At 42.3% G+C, this 25,026-nt stretch overlaps 1 protein-coding gene across 1 annotated transcript in view; it reads right to left on the bottom strand.

The window, feature by feature from the left end:
• Positions 1–25,026, bottom strand: part of LOC139208376 (SH3 domain-binding protein 4) — a 44,093-nt gene that overhangs the window by 1,245 nt on the left and 17,822 nt on the right. Inside the window, exons 2-3 of the mRNA XM_070838038.1 lie at positions 20,832–21,048; positions 17,425–19,787 (exon numbers count right to left, since the gene is read on the bottom strand). Of these exons, the coding sequence (XP_070694139.1) occupies positions 17,425–19,787; positions 20,832–20,955 (2,487 nt within the window). The 5' untranslated portion in view covers positions 20,956–21,048. The remainder of the gene's footprint in view (positions 1–17,424; positions 19,788–20,831; positions 21,049–25,026) is intronic.

Here is a 25,026-nt window from a genome sequence, read left to right as displayed (position 1 = left end):
GTACACCAGTGTGAAGCTCTGCTCAGCATCTCCTGAAGGCAGCATACTGTTGATTTAGCTCTACTTTGACCTGAGGGTGGTGTCAGCAATTATTATTGTCAAGCTTGTTTAATCTGGACCAAAGTTTAGAAAGCTAAACAACATCTCCATCCTCAGGCCCTGCTGCTAGCGAGGCAAAAAAATGAAGGAGAAAAAATGTGATGTGCCAATGTGGCTCTTGTTTGTTTGGGTCTAACTGGTCTGGACAGGAGCCTGGATCCTCCCACCAGCCTCTGTAACCTCTCCGCCTCCATCCATTCGGCCCAGACGGCTGCTTTGTGGGAAAAGAAAACGCTGCGGAGACTCAGTCTGTTCCAACAACCTGCTGCATGACACAAGGAATTTGCAAATACAAATGTAACACATGCAAATACGAGTTCATTCGCAGTGAGGGACACGCGTGTATTCACTCTGGCACCACACACACACACACACACACACACACACACACACACACACACACACACACACACACCTTTGTGAGGCTCCTCAGTCACTCATCATAATAATATTAGTACTCTTTATTGTTTTTGAAAAATGAATTGCCAAATGCTTCAGAAAGGGCACAACACGTTAGTTAAGATTAAAGATTATCTGTGACAGCTGCACATACTTTGCATTCATCTTTTCTGGCACATTTGCTGACTTTATCTCAGTTTTTCATTGATTCAAGGGCCACAAGATCGCTGACATTTTACGTTTAATAAAATTCCTTATTTTCCATGACTTGCTTCAATAATTTAGCTAATTCCAAAACTTCATACTTCTTAAGTCCATGACTTTCCAGAAATTCCATCTTGCTTGGGCACCTCGTAAAACAGTCCTCACAAGGAAGGAGAGAACACACACACACACACACACACACACACACACACACACACACACAGAGATGGCCTGACACGTTTGGATGCAGCCTTTGACTTGCAGACTCAACAGAGCGAAGATGAATTTAAAGCTCCAGTTTAGGCTTCAGCTCCATGTGCAGGAATGTGTGGAGCGACAGGATATGAAGGGGGGATAAGGGGGTGGAGGGAGGGGTGGGGGGGTGAGGGGTGAGGAATGCTGATGCCATGCTCCAGCAGCCTCCCTCACTATGATACCAGAGGCTGTGGGCCAATCAGACGCCGCTGACCGTTCTCCAGGAATGCTGAGCTACCCCCAAATTACATTAATCAAAGAATAAAAAAACAGCAGTTCAGTGTCCAACTTTGGTCAAATCCTCCGAGCTCAGTTTTATTTTGTGTGCTTTCAGTGCCGGCATCGCACAACCTTTGTGTGTTTCTCTGTCTTTGTGGACGTTGAGGGGAAGAGGCTGTCAGGATGATAAATCCTTCGACAAGCACGTTTCCTCGCTGGAAGTCTCTGCCAAAATAAAGGGGATCACATCCTGTCTTCCTACACGTTTAGGTCAGTCACAGAACAGGAGTGTTACTTGGTAACAATGGTGTGCTTGTTTATTCTGTACTGATATAGACATGGACTGATAATGTCAACAAACATTTTGATACTGAATAAACACATTGTCAGTCACAGTTGTAAATCGTGACATTTACATTACACTACAATTTAGGAAATACGCACGTTCCCTTGTTTGCCAAGAGTTAGGGGAGAAGATCGAGTCCTCTCTCACATCTGTACATTAAATATGAAACTGGAGACAGGAGACTTTTAGCTTAGCTTAGCTTAGCTTAGCTTAGTTTAGCTTAGCTTAGCTTAGCGTAAAGACTGGGAACAGGGGGAAACAGCCAGTGTGGTTCAGTCCAAAGGCCACTATATCCACTCAACAGCAGCTCCAATGCTCTCTTATATCTAGTCTGTTTAATCATTTAAACATTCTGTGATGGTTTTGGGTCAAGCTATTTCTTGTACAGGTGCGAGTCACTCACCAGCAGCTGGCTGTAGCTTCACATTTCATCAGTGTCTCCAGATGTTACTGGGTAACTTTGGTATTTTCAAACCTGAGGCCTATCTCTATTTGTTTTTGGGTTCAAAATGACTAGAAGGGAAAACAGGCTGCAAACATGGTTGTCTGAGGAAACTGAGCCCTGTCAAAGTAGATGCTCAAAGTACGTCCACTAAAAGTGCTTGTTTTTGCCAATGACAACATACTGGATCCCTGCAGAGATACACCTGCAAGAACACTGAAGCCTGTTCTATGGCTTCCGGCTGAGACTATTTATTGGACCTGTTCCTTTACTTTTTGTACCTTTTAGTCATTTCAAACCCAAAATATGTCAAAATGGGGCCCAGGTTCCAAAATAGCGAAGGAGCAGGATGACTGCCTTTGCTTTCTTTTGTGATAGTCTGTATTTCTCAGGCAAATTTGAATAAAGTTTGGTGAATCTGAAGCTTTATCCATCAGACTATTTTCTATTTCCTCCTCCATATTTGAAAGGCTTTACAACTGTGAAAATGAATTCAGTATGCTGATGATTTTTTAAATAATTTTTTTCTATTTTTTGATTAATAAAACTGGCAAAGATGATGTCTGAAAATGTTTTGGTTGGTATAAAACCCGAACACATTCAGTTTACAATGATAGATGACAAAAAAAATCTCATAAGAGAACCTGGAGCTAAAGAACATTTGGAAATCTTTTACTTGAAACATGAAACAGTAATTGATATGAGAATAGTTAATAGCCAATTATTTTTCTGTCAATCAAACATTGACAAAGACCTTGACTCAGCTACTAGACTCACAAGGTTTTTCAGAACTTTCAACCACAGCTCATGGACTTCATTAACAGACTGAGTTTGCTCAATTTTCAACGTGACAACTAGACCTTCAGATTATTATGTCAAACATTTCCTTGGTCACAATCAGATTGAGAGACCGTGGTTAACACAATAGAGGATTTTATGAAAGCACAATGTGTGTTTAATCTTCCTTTTTTTTCATATAGATGTTATGAAGTCCAGTTTAGTGGTCGGAGCTTTAAAAAGAAGTTTTGAGAAGATGCACTATGGTCTTTTCCTGGCACGTCTTCCTGGTTGGAATCATTGTGGCTGCTGTAAATCTTTGATGGCGTGTTGTAAAGTATTTATCGCTGAACGTTGCGCCCTGTGGGTCTCCAGCCAGATTCTAAACTAATAATTGCTGTGCGGTAGACGGAGCCGGGTGCACTGTCATTACTGCAAACAGCTTCTTTGCGCTGCAACAATACACAGAGACAGTGGAGAAATTAAATGTTGTGCTGTGTTTTTCTAAAATGTCAGCTGGTCTATCTGGATGCGTTATGGGGCTCTCTGAGTGTGTGTGTGTGTGTGTGTGTGTGTGTTTCACTAGCTCAGCAATCAGTGCTCTGAAGCCTGCAGCTCCCCCCGCTGCATAAATCATCTGCTTGTCAAAACGAGAAGAAAATTCCTGCAGACATATTTTCAGAGATAACGTTGATGTGGAAACGAAGCGGCCACTTCAATCACGTCTGCTGTTGCACACCAAAACGCACATACAGTCCCTTTGCTTTCCCATTCGAGGAAAACGGCAAAAGCAACCAACAGTGAGGTTTCTGATAAATGACTTGGTCCTTCCGACGACTGTTTCTGCTTTTGCTCTCAGCCACAAAGCTGACACTCAATCTCTCCACTTCAATCTCCTCTTTATTATTTTTCTATCCCATCTTCATTTTCCATCTCGCTTCCTCCACCTTTCCCATTTGTAGCCTCTACACGTCTTAGGGCTGTGGCTTCGTAATTTCAGTCTTTTCCAGTTGTGCTTTAAATCTGCTTTCTTGTCTCTTTAACTCTTTGTGAACAAAGCCCAGCCTAAAAAAAAACAACCCAAACCTGGGAAGGCTGGGAGAAATGAATGATTGTGGGTGCTGGTTTTGACACTTTACCTTTCATGTGAACTCCCTTCATTCCTCATAAACTGGCTCTGAAATAACTCCCACATTCCCAAACCAGGGCAAATCTCCAGAGAGAGTGATCTGTAGTTCAGTCAATTATTCCAAAAGCAGCAGCGTGCCACACCCAGTCACAGAAGGAGCAGCGAAGGGGAAGTGAGGGGAAACAAGAGGAAGGAGGCCGGAGATGCTGGAGAAAAAAAAAATCTAATTTTGTGTACAAAAATGGTAAAGCAGAGAGCTAATCGCACTGTGGTGGGCTTCCTTCGTTTTCAGGGTCCTCTTCCAGAAACAGGATGTTGTTGTTATTCTACCTGCAACACTGGAGGGTCAGACGCTCTGCTGCAGAGCTGAGTGTGAGTTTTGAAATGAAAATATAGATACAACAAAGGTTCCAGATATCATGGAATGTGGATTAGGAGGAGGAGGAGGAGGAGGAGGAAGCTTTTCCCTTGTTCCTCTGCCTCTTCACTAACAGAAGTATTGAAAAGGTTCAAAACAGAATTGATTTAATTCACATCATGTGGGAAAGAAAAAACATAGTAGACACTACTTAGAGAAAGAATATTGACCTTGCACTGACTATGGTTTAGATTCTACAACAGTATATAAACCAAATAAAATAAACTCCACGTTGACAGCTACATTAAAATGCTCCTCACATGTTAATGTAACAATAACAAGAGTTGATAATGTGATGGAAAGTGTCATGGACACCATGACAATGTAATACAGTAAAAACTCTGTTGTTTCTAACAAAATCAACAACGGAATGTTTATCCTTTCTTCTTCTTCAATGAAGTGATTTTAAATATTCACTACTGGCATACTCTTCATCTTCATTTACAGGAATTTGGAATCAAAGAAATGTAAATGACCATGAATAAAACATGCAATATTGTTGGGCTTCACTATACAGTGAATAGCACATGGAAGACCGCATGTTTCTTTGTCTGTAAAACTATTGGGCTCCTTTCCCCAATGCCCCCCAGTTTCACAGATAGGTGTAAAATCACCCCCGCGCCCAGCTCCACAGTCACCATTGGCCGGAGGGGACACATGATTTTACGACCGCAGGCCCACAAAACCAGTTCACCCCCACTGAACTCTCTCTTTCTCACCGTCTCTCCTGAAGAGGAGAGACCAGCTTTTTCTCATCGTCCCTCCTGAAGTGGAGAGACCAGGTCTTTCCTGCTCCCTCTCCTCCTGCAGAGGAGAGACCAGCTCTCCTGATCTTTCCTGAAGAGGAGAGACCAGCTCAACTCAGCTAAGCTCTGCCTCAGTGTGGTCTGTCCAGAGCAGCCACCTCCTTCATGGTAGCGACACAAGGTCCTGCCTGAAGTAAGCAGATCAGCGCCAGCAGGCACGACCCAGAGTCTGCCAGCTGATAACCAGAACCAACAACAGGAGCACACCAGCAAGTTAGCACAGAGCTGCTAACTAACAGGAACAAAGGAGCGACCGGATTCCTCCAGCCTGCAACCACAGCACGGACACGAACCACACCTTTCCTCCAGCAACAAGCTGAGAAAGCAGCACCCTCAAGGACACTTCGTCTCCCCTTTTAAGGACTGGTAACAAACTCTAACTGGGCATAATTAGCATAGCATTACTGCATACATGGTTTACCCTTGTTAATGTATTGACTTGCTTTAATGTTCATTGAGTTTGATTATTGTGATGTGTTGTAGATTACTGTGCATCCATTAAGTTTAGTTGATGTTAGCCTACAAACTAACCATCCTGTCTTAACCTGCACCCTTATCTCTCTCACACACACAGTCTATAACAGGCCACTGAGGGACAAAGCTAAGCTAACAGCACTTAGCTTTCCTTTGTCTGCCTCTGACCCACACCCCAGGGGGTCTGGCCATCACCATTTGGTCTCTCTCCCCCACCTTTGTGGGACCCATCTCACATTCCTCAGCCTTATCACACACACACACACACACACACACACACACACACACACTCTTACACTCATATTATTTTAGTTTAGTCATAGAGATTTAGTTAGATTGTTTGATTGATTTTGTTTCTGCAACAGCAGATGTCTTTAACACCTACTCTGCTTCAGCCGTACTTACAACCGAAGTACAAGTCCTTAATGCATAACAAATGATGTCCCTGAATTTTGCTCTGTTTTAATAAATGTTTTAATACTTGCTGTCTCCGTTAATGTTGTACAATTGTGGACACTGCCAACCTCTACACTGTCAAGAACTCCAAAAATCCTTCAGCTAGCTATCAATGTGGTAATTTTGGTAGTAATTATTAAATTAATTATAAAACATAATTCCAAATTGATAGTTTAGTATTTTTATGAGACTAAATCAATTAAAACGGCTGTCTTTTCCTCGTTTTTCGAGGTGGTGCCCCAATCGAGGTGGACTTTAATCAAAGTTCATTCATTTTAATAATTATTAATTATCTTTGATAATTATTAATTATTTCTGATAGCCAAATTGAACATTACCACTTGTTAAAGCACAACAAATGGTGCCCCTGCGTGAGGCAGAGTACTGTTGGCAATTGTTCATATTTGTACATTATTAATTTTCAGCAGAATTTTGGTCAAAACCAAAATTTTTGATAAAACTTTAAAACGAGCAAAATTATCATTTTTAACCACTAGTCAGTCACAGAAGTACTTCCAGCTGTACTTTCAAGTGCATTGTGGTGAAAATCAATCTAACTAAATTAAGCTAAAAGCAATTTGAAGAGTTAGTGTAGTGTACTGTGAATTAAGGCTAAAGCTAATGCTAATACTGGTGCCTATGTTTGAAAGCAAACATTGAAAGCCCCATAGTGTTACATTTAGAGCTTGCTACTGCTGCTAACCTTTCAGGTAAACCCATCCTGTAGGAAGATTTTTGGTTCTGCATTTGAATGTCACACATTCAATGCAATCTGTCCATTCGCTGTTAACTAAAGTGCTTCCTGTTTGTTAAGACACAGCGTGCCACCGGCCCTGTGAACGTAGAGCTTGAACCTGGCTGTTACTGCCGTGCATTTCAGCCTGATTAAGAAATAGAGCCTGAGAGAGAGCCACAGCGTGCTATCAGCCCTGTGAAGTTAGTACCTAGCTGCAACTGCCACGTGTTCCAGCTTGAGTAACTTAAAGAGACATTCCTGACTGTTACTGCCGTGCATTTCAGTTAGAGAGTCAAAATTTTGGTGAGCAAACTTATTTTGTGTAAATCTGCATTTACCTTAATTGGCCTCAGTTTGCTATTCCCACCAGTTCCACTAGATAGTGTATAGCTACCTTCTAGTGTAGGCCACCACAGTGTTAGGCTAGTAGTATTCCCCAAGCTACGCTTCAAGGTGTCTGCCACCGCAACACCACAGCCAACCACTTTTAAAATCATCGCATTTTAACTTGTTTTACCTCACCCCTTTTCAGGCAACAATGGAGAACCCCTGTGTAGAGCAGTTTATTTCTTCCCTAGCACAGAGCCTAAAGCCTGGCTACCCCGAATTCATTAACAAATTGAATTTCAGTGAGTGTACAGAAGAGATAGACTCCCTACTCAACGACAGGTGTGATGCACAGACTGCATCCAAGGGCTCCTTGTTAAAATGCTTGCTCTTGACTTTTCACAGGCAAACCAGCCTCGCCCTTCAGAGTAGAGCAGCCATAGAGAAGGAGGTAGAAATCCTGAGAGCGCAAAATGCTAGCCTCTTCCATGAGGTTCAGATGGCTAATAAGAAAGCCCTGCGCTACTTAGAAGACCTGCACACAGCAGAGTTAGATCTCTGTTCGCAGAAAGAAGAAATGTATAGACTGAAGTCAGAACATTTGGCCCGACCAGAGTCGATCAGCCAGTGTGATTCCGGTTACTCCGATTCACACTCTTCTACCAGTGACAGGTTCAGTTTTTCCCCAAACAGAGGACATGAATTATTCCCACCTGAACACAAGTTCTTGGGAATGAAGCCAGCTCCTCAGCCTCCGCTGAGAGACCGAGCTCAAAGCCATCTGACTTCCCATTCCTCTGAAGCAGACAGAGAGGAGTTGTCTAGCATATCTTCTAGAAGATATTCCGTCCCAAGTCCCTCATTCATGTCACTGCACGACACATTTCTCCATGCTTGTCCCTCCAAAGATGGGACTAGAACAGTCCAGGACTGCTCAGCCTCCTCTCTGCATCACCGTCAGAGTGGCCGCTGTTCAGCCCCTGTTTTTCCACCACAGAGAAGTGTAGGGCATGATTTACATATCAATTACACTAGCTTAGTCTCGCCTTCACAGAGTCCCCGCCTTGAAGAGCTTGAGCTTCTAGCTAGAAGCATTGACAGGTTTGATCCAGATAACTGTGATCACCAAGTTGAGGACTATTTCAGGGAGCTAGACTACAACTTAATTGACTTACCCCATGCAACTGAAAGGGAGAAAGTTAGACTTGTGTGGAAAACCAGCTCTAAAGCGGTCCACAAGTTTATACAGTCACGACCTCCCAGTGTCAGAAATGAGTATAAATTGCTCCGTCAAGCACTGACAGAAGAATATTCCTGTGCCACTGACGACACCACAGCAATAGTTGCAGCCCTTCAAATTAAGCATGCCCGTCGTGAGCATCCGAAAGAGTACTACCAACGTTTGAGACACGCGTATTTCCAGGGAAAGAATGCACCAGGCTTAGAAGAAAGCTCCACCTTCAAGGCCTTATTCTTGAGAAACCTCCACCCATGTGTGCGTACTCACGTTGTACTCAGGACACAGGAAGGTGACCCCTCATTGCAGGAGATACGGAAGATGACACAGGTAGTCTGGGAAACTATTGTCTCTTCCAAAGCAAGAGGGGGGACAAGTGAGCCACCCAGCTCACACACCAAGGTGTCAGATGGGTCAGCTGCCCCAAAAGTTCACCCTCACAACCAACGAAAGGGGGGTGACAAAAGACCACATAGGGACACTGAGCGTAACCGCCAGGTCCGTCCACTGCCCAGGGATAGACACTCCGAGCACAGGAGCAGGAGACTGCCATACGCAGAAATCCAGGCAAGGAACAGTGACCAGGTAGCGTACGGGTCAGATGATGACTACAGCATCTCTGACTGCAGCTCAGAACAAGGCACGGACAGTGACTTTGTATGTCTCTCTCCCTCTGGCTACCAGGAGCGTTACAGCCCTGAGCCACGAAAGAGTAAGAGCTCCAGAGCTCACTCCTTTTGGTCATGGCAGCACTGACCAGATGACAGACACCCAATCTACCTCACCTTCACTACAGTTATTTAGGCAAATTTGAATTTGTTAGCAACAGCAACAAACTCATTTGAGCACTCAGTGATAAAACAAACATTACTGAAAGCCTAAATTCTGATTGGATTCAACACCACTGCTCAACTTCCAAGTACACTTGGACCAACTTCATATTTTGTCAGTAAGATCATACAAAACACACGTAGGACACACTGTTATGACTTTGTCATTTTAGGTGCCTCTATCTCTGCTACATAACACACTGACATTTCCTGTTCCCACTAACCCTCACTAACAACTGAGAAACACAGGTTATTTGGATGCAGTATGTCATTGTTGTGTATGAAGAACTGTTTTGTAACGTATGTCTGTTCTAGCTTAGCCAAGATAGATTCAGCATATGCCCAGTTGGATAACAAACTGCCCAGTAGTTACCAACTTGTTTCACCTGGACTGACAAAAATGAACAATGGCCGAAACATGCACAATTATCCCATCAGCATCCCACATCAGGTGACATCCTGATGGCAGGGGGGATGTTGGGCTTCACTATACAGTGAATAGCACATGGAAGACCGCATGTTTCTTTGTCTGTAAAACTATTGGGCTCCTTTCCCCAATGCCCCCCAGTTTCACAGATAGGTGTAAAATCACCCCCGCGCCCAGCTCCACAGTCACCATTGGCCGGAGGGGACACATGATTTTACGACCGCAGGCCCACAAAACCAGTTCACCCCCACTGAACTCTCTCTTTCTCACCGTCTCTCCTGAAGAGGAGAGACCAGCTTTTTCTCATCGTCCCTCCTGAAGTGGAGAGACCAGGTCTTTCCTGCTCCCTCTCCTCCTGCAGAGGAGAGACCAGCTCTCCTGATCTTTCCTGAAGAGGAGAGACCAGCTCAACTCAGCTAAGCTCTGCCTCAGTGTGGTCTGTCCAGAGCAGCCACCTCCTTCATGGTAGCGACACAAGGTCCTGCCTGAAGTAAGCAGATCAGCGCCAGCAGGCACGACCCAGAGTCTGCCAGCTGATAACCAGAACCAACAACAGGAGCACACCAGCAAGTTAGCACAGAGCTGCTAACTAACAGGAACAAAGGAGCGACCGGATTCCTCCAGCCTGCAACCACAGCACGGACACGAACCACACCTTTCCTCCAGCAACAAGCTGAGAAAGCAGCACCCTCAAGGACACTTCGTCTCCCCTTTTAAGGACTGGTAACAAACTCTAACTGGGCATAATTAGCATAGCATTACTGCATACATGGTTTACCCTTGTTAATGTATTGACTTGCTTTAATGTTCATTGAGTTTGATTATTGTGATGTGTTGTAGATTACTGTGCATCCATTAAGTTTAGTTGATGTTAGCCTACAAACTAACCATCCTGTCTTAACCTGCACCCTTATCTCTCTCACACACACAGTCTATAACAGGCCACTGAGGGACAAAGCTAAGCTAACAGCACTTAGCTTTCCTTTGTCTGCCTCTGACCCACACCCCAGGGGGTCTGGCCATCACCATTTGGTCTCTCTCCCCCACCTTTGTGGGACCCATCTCACATTCCTCAGCCTTATCACACACACACACACACACACACACACACACACACACACTCTTACACTCATATTATTTTAGTTTAGTCATAGAGATTTAGTTAGATTGTTTGATTGATTTTGTTTCTGCAACAGCAGATGTCTTTAACACCTACTCTGCTTCAGCCGTACTTACAACCGAAGTACAAGTCCTTAATGCATAACAAATGATGTCCCTGAATTTTGCTCTGTTTTAATAAATGTTTTAATACTTGCTGTCTCCGTTAATGTTGTACAATTGTGGACACTGCCAACCTCTACACTGTCAAGAACTCCAAAAATCCTTCAGCTAGCTATCAATGTGGTAATTTTGGTAGTAATTATTAAATTAATTATAAAACATAATTCCAAATTGATAGTTTAGTATTTTTATGAGACTAAATCAATTAAAACGGCTGTCTTTTCCTCGTTTTTCGAGGTGGTGCCCCAATCGAGGTGGACTTTAATCAAAGTTCATTCATTTTAATAATTATTAATTATCTTTGATAATTATTAATTATTTCTGATAGCCAAATTGAACATTACCACTTGTTAAAGCACAACAATATTAAAACCAGCTAACAAAATATTCTTCTGTAAATATTATTTCATCTGGGGTAAAAATGTTGAATCTCCAATCTCCAATAGCTTTGGTTCAGACTGAATTATCTTAACAGCTATTTGCTGGATTGAAATGAATGTTAGTGCAAGTATTTATGGTCCCCTGAGGATGAATGGATGAAAGTTATTACTTCTCAAGTTAAACATCTCCACATTTTTGGACAGGCTGGCATACAATTTGGTACTGATATTCATGGTCCCCAGACAAGGAATGCCTTAGAACTTCCTCTAAATTCACCAGGAGGTTTGGTTCAGAGAGAAATGTCCTGACTTTCATGTTTCCCTGAGGATGAACTGCAATAACTTTGGTGATCTGCTGACATTTGTCCCAGCATCACCTGATCAACATTTGTATGTAACAAAACAATAAAACTCATTTGTATTTCTCTTCTAAATGTCCGTAAATGATGTCTCTCAAAGCATCACTTAATCAATTAGTCCACAGAAGAAGACAAAACACAAGGAGAAAACATATTGTTTATCTATTAGAAAAACATGATGACAATATGTTTACAGGTTTGCTTACTGGGACGCTGTTTAATTGTAGTTAGGGTTGGGGCAGTTTTCATAAAATGGCCATTGAAATGTATATTTGTTGCTCCGATGGTAAACCCATACTGGTAAGATAGAGACTTGTGTGAAGCAAGCAGAACAGGAGGCAGAGTTACATTTTACTGTAAAACATAATGTTTAACATGAGCTTATGTGCTTAACACCATGTGGAGGAGGAGGCTCCAGGAGGACATGAGCGGGGAGAGGGAGAGCGCTTGGGTGGATTAGTTTTGGTTTTGCATTTCTATTTTGTCTGCAGACATGAGAGATAGGAGATAGAGTACCTGTAAAAGCCTGTCCAGAATTACCCAATCGAAAGTGCCAGTCCTTTCACAGTGCTTTGTTGAGATCAACTAATTACCCCCCCATTAAAAAAATTGGCCAAGATAATGTTTGTTTTCTATCTCTAAAGCAGCACTAAGTGTAATCCCAAAAGACATTAAATGTCACGTCGATTACGCGCGTTCATTTCCACTGATAGCTGACCCTCATTTACTGCTCAGTAACCTTAAACTGACAGGATTAAAATGGACTATTTAGAATGTGACCCACTAAAAAATTGGCCAATCACCGATGCAACCTTTATCTAAACTATCTAAACTTGTAATAACTGCTTCTATGGCCACTCGGAAGCAGCAGAAACAAGCTTTGAGCACAACATTGACATATCACCATCTTTTAAGTTGATACAGTGAACTTGTGAGCACGGAGTTGCGTTACACATCCAACAGACATGCAGCAACATGATCGTGATCAGTGTGCAATGGCTTTTTACACCCTTTTCTACCAATGCTACAGAGCAGTGAGAGTGAACAAGTTGCAGGCTTTAAAGCAAGAAGTTAAAATGAGAGATGAGGGGGACTGCAGAGAAAGAGTGACACTTTTCACATTACATGTAATCATTGATCCATTAGAAATATTCATTACAGTCACAGTTGTTAAACCAGAAAGCCTCACTGAGGCTAATAATCTCTTTTCCAGAAGTGTCCTGACCAAGAGAGACAGCAATAACATTGTGTGTCTCATTTCAGCATTGTCCTGCCACAAGTGATCTTCAAGCAGAGCACGAGAAACTAAATTCCTCTTTAAGACACTGTCCCATCTATTTCTGTTGATAAATCCTATTTTCCTGATTTCCTGACATGTTCATTACACCTTCAACTTGTACAAGTATAATAGAAAAAAACAGAAATATGCCAAATAAGTCCTGTGTGCGTTCATTCATGTGCTGCCTGGAGAAGCTTAATTTAACAAAGAAAGAGCACATATTTCCTGCAGCAATGATTTGAATTCGCAGAGACCAAATGTAGCACTTTTTAGATCAAACTGTAGATCAAGGCTTCATGCCGGAGTGTCAGGTATTTAAGTCAGATGTTTTGCATGTGGAAAACAACTACTGCCTAAATGAAATGTACCTGAATCATCAATTACTTATTCATTATAATTAGTATTAATCAATTAAATTAACTTTGTAAAATGTCCATGCTGACATTAAACAGGAATGTATCTATTATGTGACAGAATTTGCCTGCAGCAGAGTACACTGGCGGTCAGCTGTGACTGCTCGTGTCAGTGCAGGGAGGATCTGGGCCAAGGAGGATTATGGGAAGGTCATGGAAGTGGTACGAGCTGCAGGCGCCTGCAGGTCCACAACTGGAACTTTTGTTTAGTTTCTGAACAATAAGGCAGGAAACATCTGCAGGCCTGAGGTCCAACAGACACAACCTGGATCCTTTCCATCATCCGCTGACAACAACAACACAACCTCCTTACAAACAAACAAGCTTCACATCAGACAGTATGTAGCTCCAGGATTCATACGTGGCAGTCGCTTCAATCACAGATATGATTACCTGGGAGCATCCACAATGAAGAAATGATTGAAACAATTCCAGATGATTCATTAACTAGAGCAGACCCTACAATTGTACAGGCCTGGTGGGCCGCCAGGTCAACGAGACCCCCCGCCAGGCCAGCAACAGGCCAAAATGATTTTTTATACATGCCAAATATCATCATATAAGCTATTTATCAATTTGGAAATAATTGTTTGTGTTCGGGTGATGAGCCGTCTTCTGCAGCGAGTCTGCCTTCCTCTCTGCGCCCCCCACTCCGACAGCCACCCCCCACCCCGGCTCAGAGTGCTCCTTCTGTCATGAACTTGTAAAAAAATCCGGGACTATTTGAATTGCGCAAGAAATAAATTGCCTAAAATTGCTGCACATAGGCTCCATCAACTCTTGCCACCGGGCCTAAACATATTTCTAGGGGAAACACTGTAGAGTCTGCTTCATTTAGTACTGCCCAGTTCTGAATTCTTGGTTTTTACTATTGTTCTTTCTATGTATATTGTTATGCACCAAAGTACCAAGACCTTATATGTAAAAAGCTACTTGGCAAAATGCCGATTTTGTCCTATGAACAAAATTCCTGGGGAGCTTTGTGCAGAGAAAATAAGACCAATTAATACTAGCTTATTGCCTGCTGGCTAGCATGTTTAGTGGTTTGCTTGCCTGCTAGAGTAGTTCACACAAAGACACACGAATGTGCCACTTTCTGTTGTGATGGCGCTTTAATGCAGCAATAAGAAAGTTATACAGCAGAGAGCATGTGGTCACTTTTGAGAAATCTAGCCTATCTGATTCTGTCTTCAGCACCAGCAGTGTGTGGCTGTCCAGGGAGAATATGTGGCTTAATGGTTAATTGTCACCCCGCATACATACATATGTACAAACACACTTAGAGCAAAAAAAGTCAAAGTGCATCATTTCCCTCCTGACTAGGGAAACCCACCACCCACCAGGGGGAACGAGCTACAATAACACCATCTGCTGAAGTTCACACCCCTCGTCTGACACACATGCCGACACGAACACACATTCGCTCGTATAAACACACACGGAAACCGTGTACAGTGGCTTCACAGAGTTTCTTTCGGGAAGATGCATCAAATGTATCACCTAGAATTAACAGGCATCTGTAGAATATGGCATTAGTTCACTACAATACAACTGAGAACATGACTGTCATATATGAATAATAATGATAAATAAATACTAAATGGATAAATAATGACTTTTCTAATATCATGTCTCTAGGATTTTAAAATGGCAACCAATTTGTTTTGATACATTTAAAAGTAGGAGGAGACTTAAGTAGAAGAAGGATCTGGACATTTTTGTCAAATAAATGTGCTTACAAAGACGCAGCCAAAGACTCCTACGCTGAAATAAACATGGTCACTTTTGTTTTTCATTGTTGTGTTCCATCTTGGCATTAAACTTAAATCCCTACGGATATTTTAGTCTGCTAAATCGCGATTACTTTATTTATATGCATGACACCAGAGTTGGGCACTTTTAGGGGTACTGACTGGACCACCAAGCACCGATTCACGTTAAATTAATTGGTGCAAAATGTTGGTACTGTAGACCACATCTGGGTACTGTACTGAATTTCAGGAGCCAGCACCAGGATGAATGTGAATGGTGCCAAACCCTACATGGCACACTAAAGGTGCCCGCACAACCAGTGTCCATACTTTCCGTGCACGCTCTCCATCCTTTGTGTCCAAAACAAATCCAGGGAGAACCCTGAGCTTGGGAGTTGGATCTTCTGTTTATTTTTCATGTTGGATATAAATACACAGGCAACACTGACCAGCCTGAGAGGCACTTAAATACAAAACAGAGGGCTGTGAAAAAATCTATAATTTAATACAATAGGCCACACTGTGCTGTGTGCACACATTGCTAATGATCCTTTTCTCTTTCTCCACTAACAATCAAAGGAGACCAGAATGGATTCAGACATTTGAGCACAAAGAAAGCTCTTTAGTGCGACCGCAGTGCCTCTGATATGGTTCTCTTTCTTCTAAAAATAGACCTCCGTCCATGTCAAGTGACACAGCGCCAACTCATAATACACGTCTTCTGTGACATAGTAAACAGTACATTTGCGAGAGGAGAGGAAGATGAGGATTTCTTCTGACAGTCTTTAGTCTCAGTCAGCCCCCCACAAACACACACACACAACAAAATCCACTTCTCAAATGACAAAAAACAAAAATTAAATGTTTGGACAGAGCACATTTGTGTAATTTCTACAAAGAGTCTGCATGAGTTCAAATTAGCTGGATTGCTGCATTCTTTGATGGTCTCCACAGTAACCACTAGTTTAGGTGCTCTCCTGACAGAAGAGACCTATATTCAGAAATGAATTGTACCGTAGTGACTCCCTCAAAGGGCATATTTTCAGTCACCACCTTTTATTATGTTCTTTTCCATACTGCAGTTTCTCGGTCTATAAATGCCTCTAACTAGTGTTTACAACTTCACTTAAATTACAGTGTTTCTGCTCCATGTTACTTCAGCTGTAGTATGTCCATGACCTCTGACAGACACTCTCAGTAGGATCGTACGCTGACTGAGAAACTAACTAGGAACAAAGGTAGAAGGGTAGCAGGGAAGCTCAACACAACTCTGTAAAAATAATTTCAAAAAGGTCTATAGAGCACTAAGCTACAAGCATAAGTCAGACTGAATATGATAAGGGTGTTCAGTGTTTTTAGCAGTGATTTCCAGACTGCCTGAGTCAACACCAAAAGTTCACATTTCCATGACAGAAGGTGCAAAACTAAGAGAGTTGATCTGCAAATTTACAGTGAACACAGCTTAGCCTCTTGTCCTAGCATCAAAAAAAGCTGAGTACTAAAAAGAGCATGAGTAATGAGCAGGCCTCTTCATCTGTTGCGGACACATGCATTCTTTTTTAAGAGTAAAATTACAAACTAAAGTAGACTAATGTCTGACTTGGCTTAAGAATACCTAATATTCTGATATTCTAATTACAGCAGAAGGCTTTCTGAAAAAGACACTATTCTATCTGCTGTATAAGAAGAAGAAGAATTATGCTGTGAATTTACTGTCAGTCTATATATGTATCCATACATACAAACACCTGTGGCTCTTGCTTTTAGGAAAATTTAGAGTACCAATATAGTGTACTGTGGTCCCATTTCTGAAATGACTTGCATGTAAATACAGGAGAAAGAGTCAGTCTTATCAAGCCGTTTCACTGTGTTGTTTCCCCCCCCCGAGCTTTGTTTCATATGTACATAAAGATAAAAAATTAGAAGCGCAGCCTGAGCAATCAATTGAATTTAAAAGATCAGCATACTGTACACACATTGCACTCTAACTCTGTAACTCAAGCAACAGAGCACAAAGTATTCTACTCCTCTCCACAGCTCCTCAGGTCCCAATTAGACATCGATGCCTACACAGCAGTTATCGACTGCACCCCAGCAGAATTTACAGACTGGACCACTGCCTAAAGCCTAAAGCCTAAAGCCTAAAGCAACTGCGGGCAGATGACAGGAAAAAGAAAGAACTGTGCCCTGAGAGAAATCTCCTTCCATGAGAATACAAACTGACAGACATGGCTATTTACTTGGACACATAAAGAACAATACATACAACTGAGACTGACAACTTTAAACAGGAAAGGATAATCTGCATTTTTTCAAATCAAGGACCTGGAGAAAATGCTAAGTCACTGCAACAGAGGAGGATGCCAAGGTTGTGACTTACTGTCAGTAGTTCTTTCTGGAAGGACTTCCGCTCTTTGCTGTCTGCATTGTTGCAGTCCTCCTTCAGCTTCTCCAGCACCGATGCGACCCTCTCAGGTTCGCTGTCCATCTCTGCACGACAGAAATGTGTCAAAGGCAGGTTCACGTATCCGAGGGCGTCTGCAAATGCTCTCCAGTTGCCGATGTTCTCCATCAGTATAGTTCTTACGGAGGCGTAGATGTACGTCAGAAATTTGCAGGGCTTCAGTATCTGCTCCAGTAACAATGAAGTCGTAAGGTCAGGGCCACTGAAGTAAATGGGCTTAACTTTGCCAACCACTAGCACATTCTTAGCATGAACAAATCCCATTTTGCCCTGATAATATCCAATGTACCATTCTTTTGTCCACAACTGGCCCTTCAGCTTGATCTTCTCCTCACTCAACAGAGCTATGAAGTCTCCTTTTTTGTACTCGAGCAAGTACTGATTTTTTGTTTGTCGGATGACAGTTTTGATTAATTTTCCAAACTTCAGGTTATTTATTCTCCTGTCCTGAAAAACAGGGTACTTGGTGGCGATGGCGAGAGGAGACAAGACTATTTTGCCCACTTCCTTCTTCTTCAGGAAGCGCCGTTGGACTGATGTCTTTGGGCCTGCTTTGGGTGGCGGTGTTGGTGTCTGAACACAAAACTGAGCCAGTATACAATCGTGGTCGTCTTTGACCTGAACTCTTAAGGTGAAATCAGAAACATCTTCAGAGTTGCGTGAGGCAATGATGTAGAGAAGTCGGCTGACTTTGCCTAGTTTAACCTGGAAGCCACGGACCACTCTGGCCTGGTCACTAGCCTTTACCTCGTAGTTGGCCATGTTGGAGTAAACTCCAACGCAGAGGTCCTGGGGTTTGGACAAGACAAACTGGTGTTTACCCCAGAGCTGCAGCACTACTGATGGTGATGACTGCAACGGTTTGCCTACTTCACTGACTAATAATGTCTTTGGGGCACAATCATGCCCAAACATTGCCACGACTGTCTTGAAGGACGGGTGAATGTGCTTGGGACCATATACTCCTAAGGTGATCTTTTTAACCACATGCTCCCAAACTGTGGAGTCTGGAGACATGGACTGAGACTGAGCCACAACACACACATACATACACGGTTCCAGGTTATCCAGACACACCTGGACCGTGTCGCTATACATGTAGGCCTGAGGGATGGGAGTGTAAGGTCCCTCTTTACAATCACTCCTAACACATAGGACCTCTGTCATCTGCCTGCTCTCCATTTTCACCACAACAGACACTTTCATCTCCAGAGTAATGGTGGTTTTGGTCTCCATGTTGCTGAGTTTGATCTCCACCACAGGGCTGACGGTAGTGCAGCGGTCGTTGTTTAGCTCCAGCGGTGGGTCTAGCAGAGCTTTGATTGAGATCTGCTGGCTATCCCCTGGAGCCACATGGCCCTCGGGTATATGGATGCTGATATTGGTGTCAGGTAGCTGGACAGCCCCTCCTGAACTGTCCAGCCGACAGACAATATTGGTCTCCACCGGCTGTGTTTGGCCCCAGCCTGGGTTTTGGCCCAGTGAGTCCAAATCATGGCAGGACCTGGCGAGCTTGCGGTGGGTAAGCCACGCTGTTCGGAAATCCTCCCTGCTCTGGAACTGTTCTGGTGCCGGTGCTTTCAAACCTCCGAAAAAACTGGTGGAAGCCTGAGGGGCGTCGGACTGAGCTTGCAGGATAGACAGCTCAGACAGACTATAGGACCGCTTGCTTCGAAAAAATGGGTTGTCCCTGCGCAATGTTTGCCCCATCCCTACAGTGGGGCTAAGAGGGTTCAAGTTATAAACACCACTGCCAAAACCATTGATGTCGGCGGTGCTGCTGGTGGAATTGGGCACTGATGGAGTGAGTGTATCAAACAGAAGGAGGTCAACTGATTTCTCAATACTGTTTTGATCAACTGAGCTTTGAGGACCCCTGTTTAGGAAAGGGTTTGTAGAGGTATGGGTTGTTGCAAAAGGATTTCCGTTTTGGAACGTGGTTGGCTTCAGAATCACCCCTGTCCACTCTCCTAGGAGATCTATTTCTTTGGCTGCCTCCTCGTTACAATCTCCCACAGTGTCAATCATCCCACTGTCGCTGAAGGAAGAATCTCTGTAGTTGATGGGCTGCACATAAGCTGCTGGGATGTACCCCATCTCTGTGTTATTGTGAGCGTACCACCACTCTCCTCCTGAAGAGTCCAGAACATAGAGGCGGTCCCCTTTAGAGAACTTCAGGGTGGTGAAGCTGGATGGGCAGTAGTCCTTAATGGCAACGACTTCCCTGGCAGCGCCAAAGGAGGCAGTTGCGTCCAGTCGTAAGGCACTGGGAGAAGGCACTGGAAAAAGACAAAACAATGTCAGGAACAGGTGGATGGTAGAGCCTTAATATCAAGTCCTGAGTTTTCTATGTATAGCAATGTATGGGATTATAGCATCTATCATTTTTTCTGATGGTATAAAATAGGTGTAGTCTATACGCTGCTTTTAGCTAATGTGGGGGGGATGAGGGGGCGCATCGGCAGCACTACCTATCATTGTCACTATCATTATTATACTTCCACTGGAGTCACCCAGTCAGAGCCTTTAAAATCCTAGACAAGGGAATACGAATATCAAAAGAATGAAAAAACGTGGAAAAACACATTAATTAATGATTTTGAGTCATTCTTACTCAGTCAGTTCTGTCATCTAGACCCCTCCCCTGCACATCCCCCATTCCCAAAATGACCATGACAGTGGAAATATGCCCCTGGGCTTTTAAAAAAAGGAAATTGTCTAATAAAATCAATCAATCCATTACATCTACATTGTTGCCCATAAAGTTGGAATAAAATGTTTTTTACCTCTTCTCATGAAATGATTGTAACAATGTGATTTATTCTTGATAAATAAAGTTTATATCTTCTCAACTTTATTGATCAAACTCTTCCAAACATATCACAGTGAAACTTAAACCACAATTAACCTTTGCAAACTGTGGATTCAGGCTTTAACAAAGTTGGGGGAAAACAAAATTATTCCAACTTTATGGGCAACAGTGTATTTCTAAAGCCTATATGAATAACAAAAGATCTGCACGGCTTGCAAAGACGTAGTTCCCACGATCCCATACAGCTATGGACTCACTACTGGATGCAACTAAATAGAGCAGAGAAATCCACTTAATCTGTTTCAGCACAGACATTCTGCTCACTAATTCATCTGCTCCTGCTGTTTGTGTGTCTTGAAAGGACAGCCCGGACAAAATATAATCTATTTACTTTGTAACTATTCACAACATACTGTACGGGACAACTAATGTAGCCAGCCGACATTAATGTGATATTGTGACTGACATTTTTGTGCATATTGTAGCATGTTGTTCAGTTTGAGCAGCTGACCTTTGACATCAGTCAGACTGGCTTCTGAAACTCCTTCACTGAGGTCGATGAGTGTCCCCTCAGACTTGCAGCGTGGGAGAGAAGTGTTGTTGCTGGTGGTGGCTCTGATTCGATGAGCAGCCATGTTTGGACTTCACTACGCACCAATCAGTGTGCTACTCTAGTTGGTTTCCTTTTGCTGTTGCTCAAGTCAGACGTCAACAGCCTCCCATGATCTCTGAAACACACAGAAAACATCGGATTATAGAACATATTTGATACAACAAATAAAGAGAACTATTGTTATATTATATACTTATTATTATATTACTTATGATAGACAGTGTTCAGTGTGAAACATCAAACGCAAACATCCAGACGCCTCACTCTCTCCTCTTTTTAATTTTGCCTTGTTGATGTGGAGCTTTTGGTTCAGAGTGTTCTTTGGTTTTCTGCTTATAAGCTTTCAGCATGCTACAGATCAACATAAACTGAGCAATAGACCCCAGTATAAAGTGGATATGCATAAATATGTGTGATCAAAGTCTTCTAAATAACTTTGATACTTTGGCTCCTCTTAGGAGTTTCGATTTTCATGTACAGAATCAGACCAACGGGAGAATTAGAAAATCAACGAAAACAGAATAACAAATTCTTTCACGAACCATTTCAGCTTTCTAACTCATAAATCCTGATGAAGATTAATGATCAAAGATATTGGGTTATTTATTTATTCATGTCACTGTAGCCCTTACTGATACATGGTTTCTGTGATCAGTAACACGATAAGTAAATATGTCAAAATCTTCAGTTTATTTTGTTATTTTCCAAATTTTGCGAGCGCAGTAGTTTTAAATGCATAATGGGAACAACTGACTGCCAGATATGATGACATGAATCACAAGTCACATATTAAAATGTGCTTAAATAGATGGCTGCCGGCAGGGCCATGACCTATACATATCAACTCTTCTTCAAATCAATAGAAAACCTAATACATTATCAGCACCTCCTTAAAATGACTGATAAGCCTGGCAATACTGTCAACAAATATAGTTTCTGGTGCCCAATTTAACACATTGTAATTGTGCTGTTTGTTTTAAACGTATTGATTCAGACACATATTTTATAGCCAATATGGCAAATATGTGGTTCTCAAGGCTGACATAGGTGACATAGGGACTGCTCCCACGACTCGTTGGTACAGTGCTGCAGCTGGTGAGCTAACTGCCAACACACCAGACAGCCATGCTTCTTTCTATGCCGTTTACTCTCCCCGACACTTGTTGTACACCATTTTATCACTAAAGAGTTACTGAAGAGGGAAGAAAGATAAGCTTGGTCATTGGTCATTAATGGGATAATAAGATCATACACTTAATTAAAAAGGCATACTTATACCACTGGACTTCTGTCTCTTATGTGTCTGCCAAACAGTCTCTTGTGGAGCAGTTTATACGATAACAGATGAGGTCAACAAAATCTCGTCAGTAACCCAGCTCTTTTCTTTCCCTGTCATCCTCTTTTTAGAAAAACGGGATAATTCTGGCTTATCATTTGCTGTTTTCAGCACTTCCTACAGATATGTAACGTTTTCTGGAAATTGAAGAGGAGGAAATTAAGCAGCAAAGGGGACTCTAGAGGGAGAAGTTAAACACTGACTTCATCCTCAACAGTTTTAGGATTAGGACTTCTGATTTTCCAGTCCCTCCCAGTATTACAAACAAATGTTCAAACCACTGATGCAAACAGCAGATGTGGGTCAGTGGAACACAGTGGTTTGAGAGACACAAGGCTTTTTACTTCAATCCATAATTCATAACAGTGTCAGTATGGGGAAAGACACGCTGCACAGGGAGAAGAGGCTGATGGCAGTTTACTACTGACACACTTCTACATCAGGAGATACTCAGCTGGAACAACACTGCCAACAAAGGCCACAACCGTTCAGTTAAGGTGATTTTGTATCTTTATATAACACAACATAACATGAACAGTTTGGTGGTTGTGAGTCTGTAAAACCTGCAGTGAAAACCTCATCAAGATTATATATATCACATTTCAGTGGAGAGTTTCAGTATCCTGTTTCGAACTGATTGGACAAATACAGAAATCTTTGAGGGGACAATCACAACATGAAGTAGGCTAAAAGATCTCAAAAGCAACACAGCATGCCCTGATCTAAAGCAATTCAAGAACAGATGAGAAACAAAGTCATTGACATCTATAAGAGTGGGCCAAAATTCCTCCACAGCGATGTGAAAGACTCATTGCCAGTTATTGCAAACGCTTGATTGCAGTTGTTGCCGCCAAGGGTGGCAAAACCAATCATTAGGTTTAGGGGGCAATTACTTTTTCACATAGAGCCAGGTTGGATTGGGCAGCTTTTTTCCCTTAATAAATGAAATCATCATTTAAAAACTTTCTCTTTATACACTTCTTCCTATAACAGAGCTCCCAGCCAAAGAATTTCACACAAGTGTAGTTATACAACCGGAGTGACAATAAACCTTTTGAATCTTGAATCTTAGTGGTTAGCTTGTTGACGGGGGCCGAAACAGTTTCTTAATCAATAAGAGTCTGGTTACAGGCTACATGAAGAGCACGGCTGTGGGAAAGTGCCTGGGAGAGTGTTATTTCTATTTTTAGTGTTATTGTTATTTCTTTGGGGGATACTTGTAATACTACTACAGAAATATTATTAGTTATTTCTTAAAATATTCATTACTGGTGGAAGTAACACGTTACTAGCAACACGCTTCTGCCCAACACTGTCCAGCAGTGAAGTAAACAATTACACACATTTTAATCGCTGGAATCAAGATTAGATACACGACGCCTTGAGAAGTAACACACTCCTCATGGAGGACAGGGTTAGGGTTAGACAACTGCACAGCTTCATCTAGATTATACATTATTACATTTGGTGATGAAAATTTGAGCTGTTATGCCCCGAGCCACTGGAACAGCCCGACGAGAGTCTGAAAATGTTCGTAGCTTTATACATACATGTAAAGCTGACCATTTTCGTCCACACCACTTATCCTTCAGGGCTGACTTTGGGCGAGGGACAGGGCACACAATCATAGGGCTGACACATTTTAGTTTTGTGGGTTTTTTTTTTTTATTTTTTGTGGAATCTACATTTTACTTTTTTGTGCCATATTATCCCATGTTTTCCTGTTCATATTTCTATTGTCTTAATAGTTTTCCAGACACCACTCTGAATTGAACCAGCCTGTACACATCAATATTAGTACAGTCATTTGATTCAGCAGTGGATTCAGGGGTGTTCAGAGGTGTGCAGTACAGTCTAAGAGATTCAGGGACAGGTTCTTCCCAGGAGCTGTCACCACACTAAACTGCAAAAAGAGATAATAATGTTGCAAATGCAAAGCCTACCTCTACTGACATGTAGAATTTGTACATATATATTTACATATACTGTGTATATTCCTTTTATTCTATTTTATTCTTATTCTATTCTTATTTTATTCTTGTTACTATTTTTGCACCAATTGGAGTAGCGCTCCTAATTTCATTGTACACATGCAATGACAATAAAGGCTATACTATACTATACTATACTATACTATACTATACTATACTATACTATACTATACTATAGTGATCCAAATGTATCAGTCACATTAAATAATCCATGTTAGTCACTCTGTTAACTCCATCCTAATGTTAGTGTACTCTCCTTCCTCAGCAGCATGATGTCTGGATCTCATCTCTTTGAAGCAGAGGGAGGTGTGTGGGTGTGTGTGTGTGTGTGTGTGTGTGTGTGTGTGTGTGTGTGTGTGAGTGGGGTGAGGTGAGGTCAGACGTAAACTCTGGGTGGTCTGCAGCAGAAGCAGCTATCCAAACCTCAGCCTAACCTCTTTGTAATGTTTAACCTCCTACAGAACAATGGTGGGTGGGGACTGCTGGCATGTAAATCTGAGAAAGCAACAAGAAGAAAACAATGTCATGCAAATCACCACATGTTGCCTGGTAATAAGGCGCTGGGAGAGGCCATAATGGGAGCAGCCAGCTTGTCTGCTAATAGCATGTCAAACACACTCCCTCTGGACTTAATACTCTCTAACAGTATTTCTACAGTTGGACCTGACTTTCTTATGGTGTGGAAGTGACAGTTAACTTTATTTCATGTGTCTCATCAGTGGATTGTGTCAAGAACTCCTTGGATCTGATTTCGGTACTTTCTTCA

The sequence above is a fragment of the Pempheris klunzingeri genome, chromosome 10 (assembly GCF_042242105.1).
Source record: "Pempheris klunzingeri isolate RE-2024b chromosome 10, fPemKlu1.hap1, whole genome shotgun sequence".
Classification (NCBI taxonomy): Eukaryota; Metazoa; Chordata; class Actinopteri; order Acropomatiformes; family Pempheridae; genus Pempheris; species Pempheris klunzingeri.
Note: the sequence above shows the minus strand (reverse complement) of the source record. Positions and strands in the feature narration are given on the sequence as shown.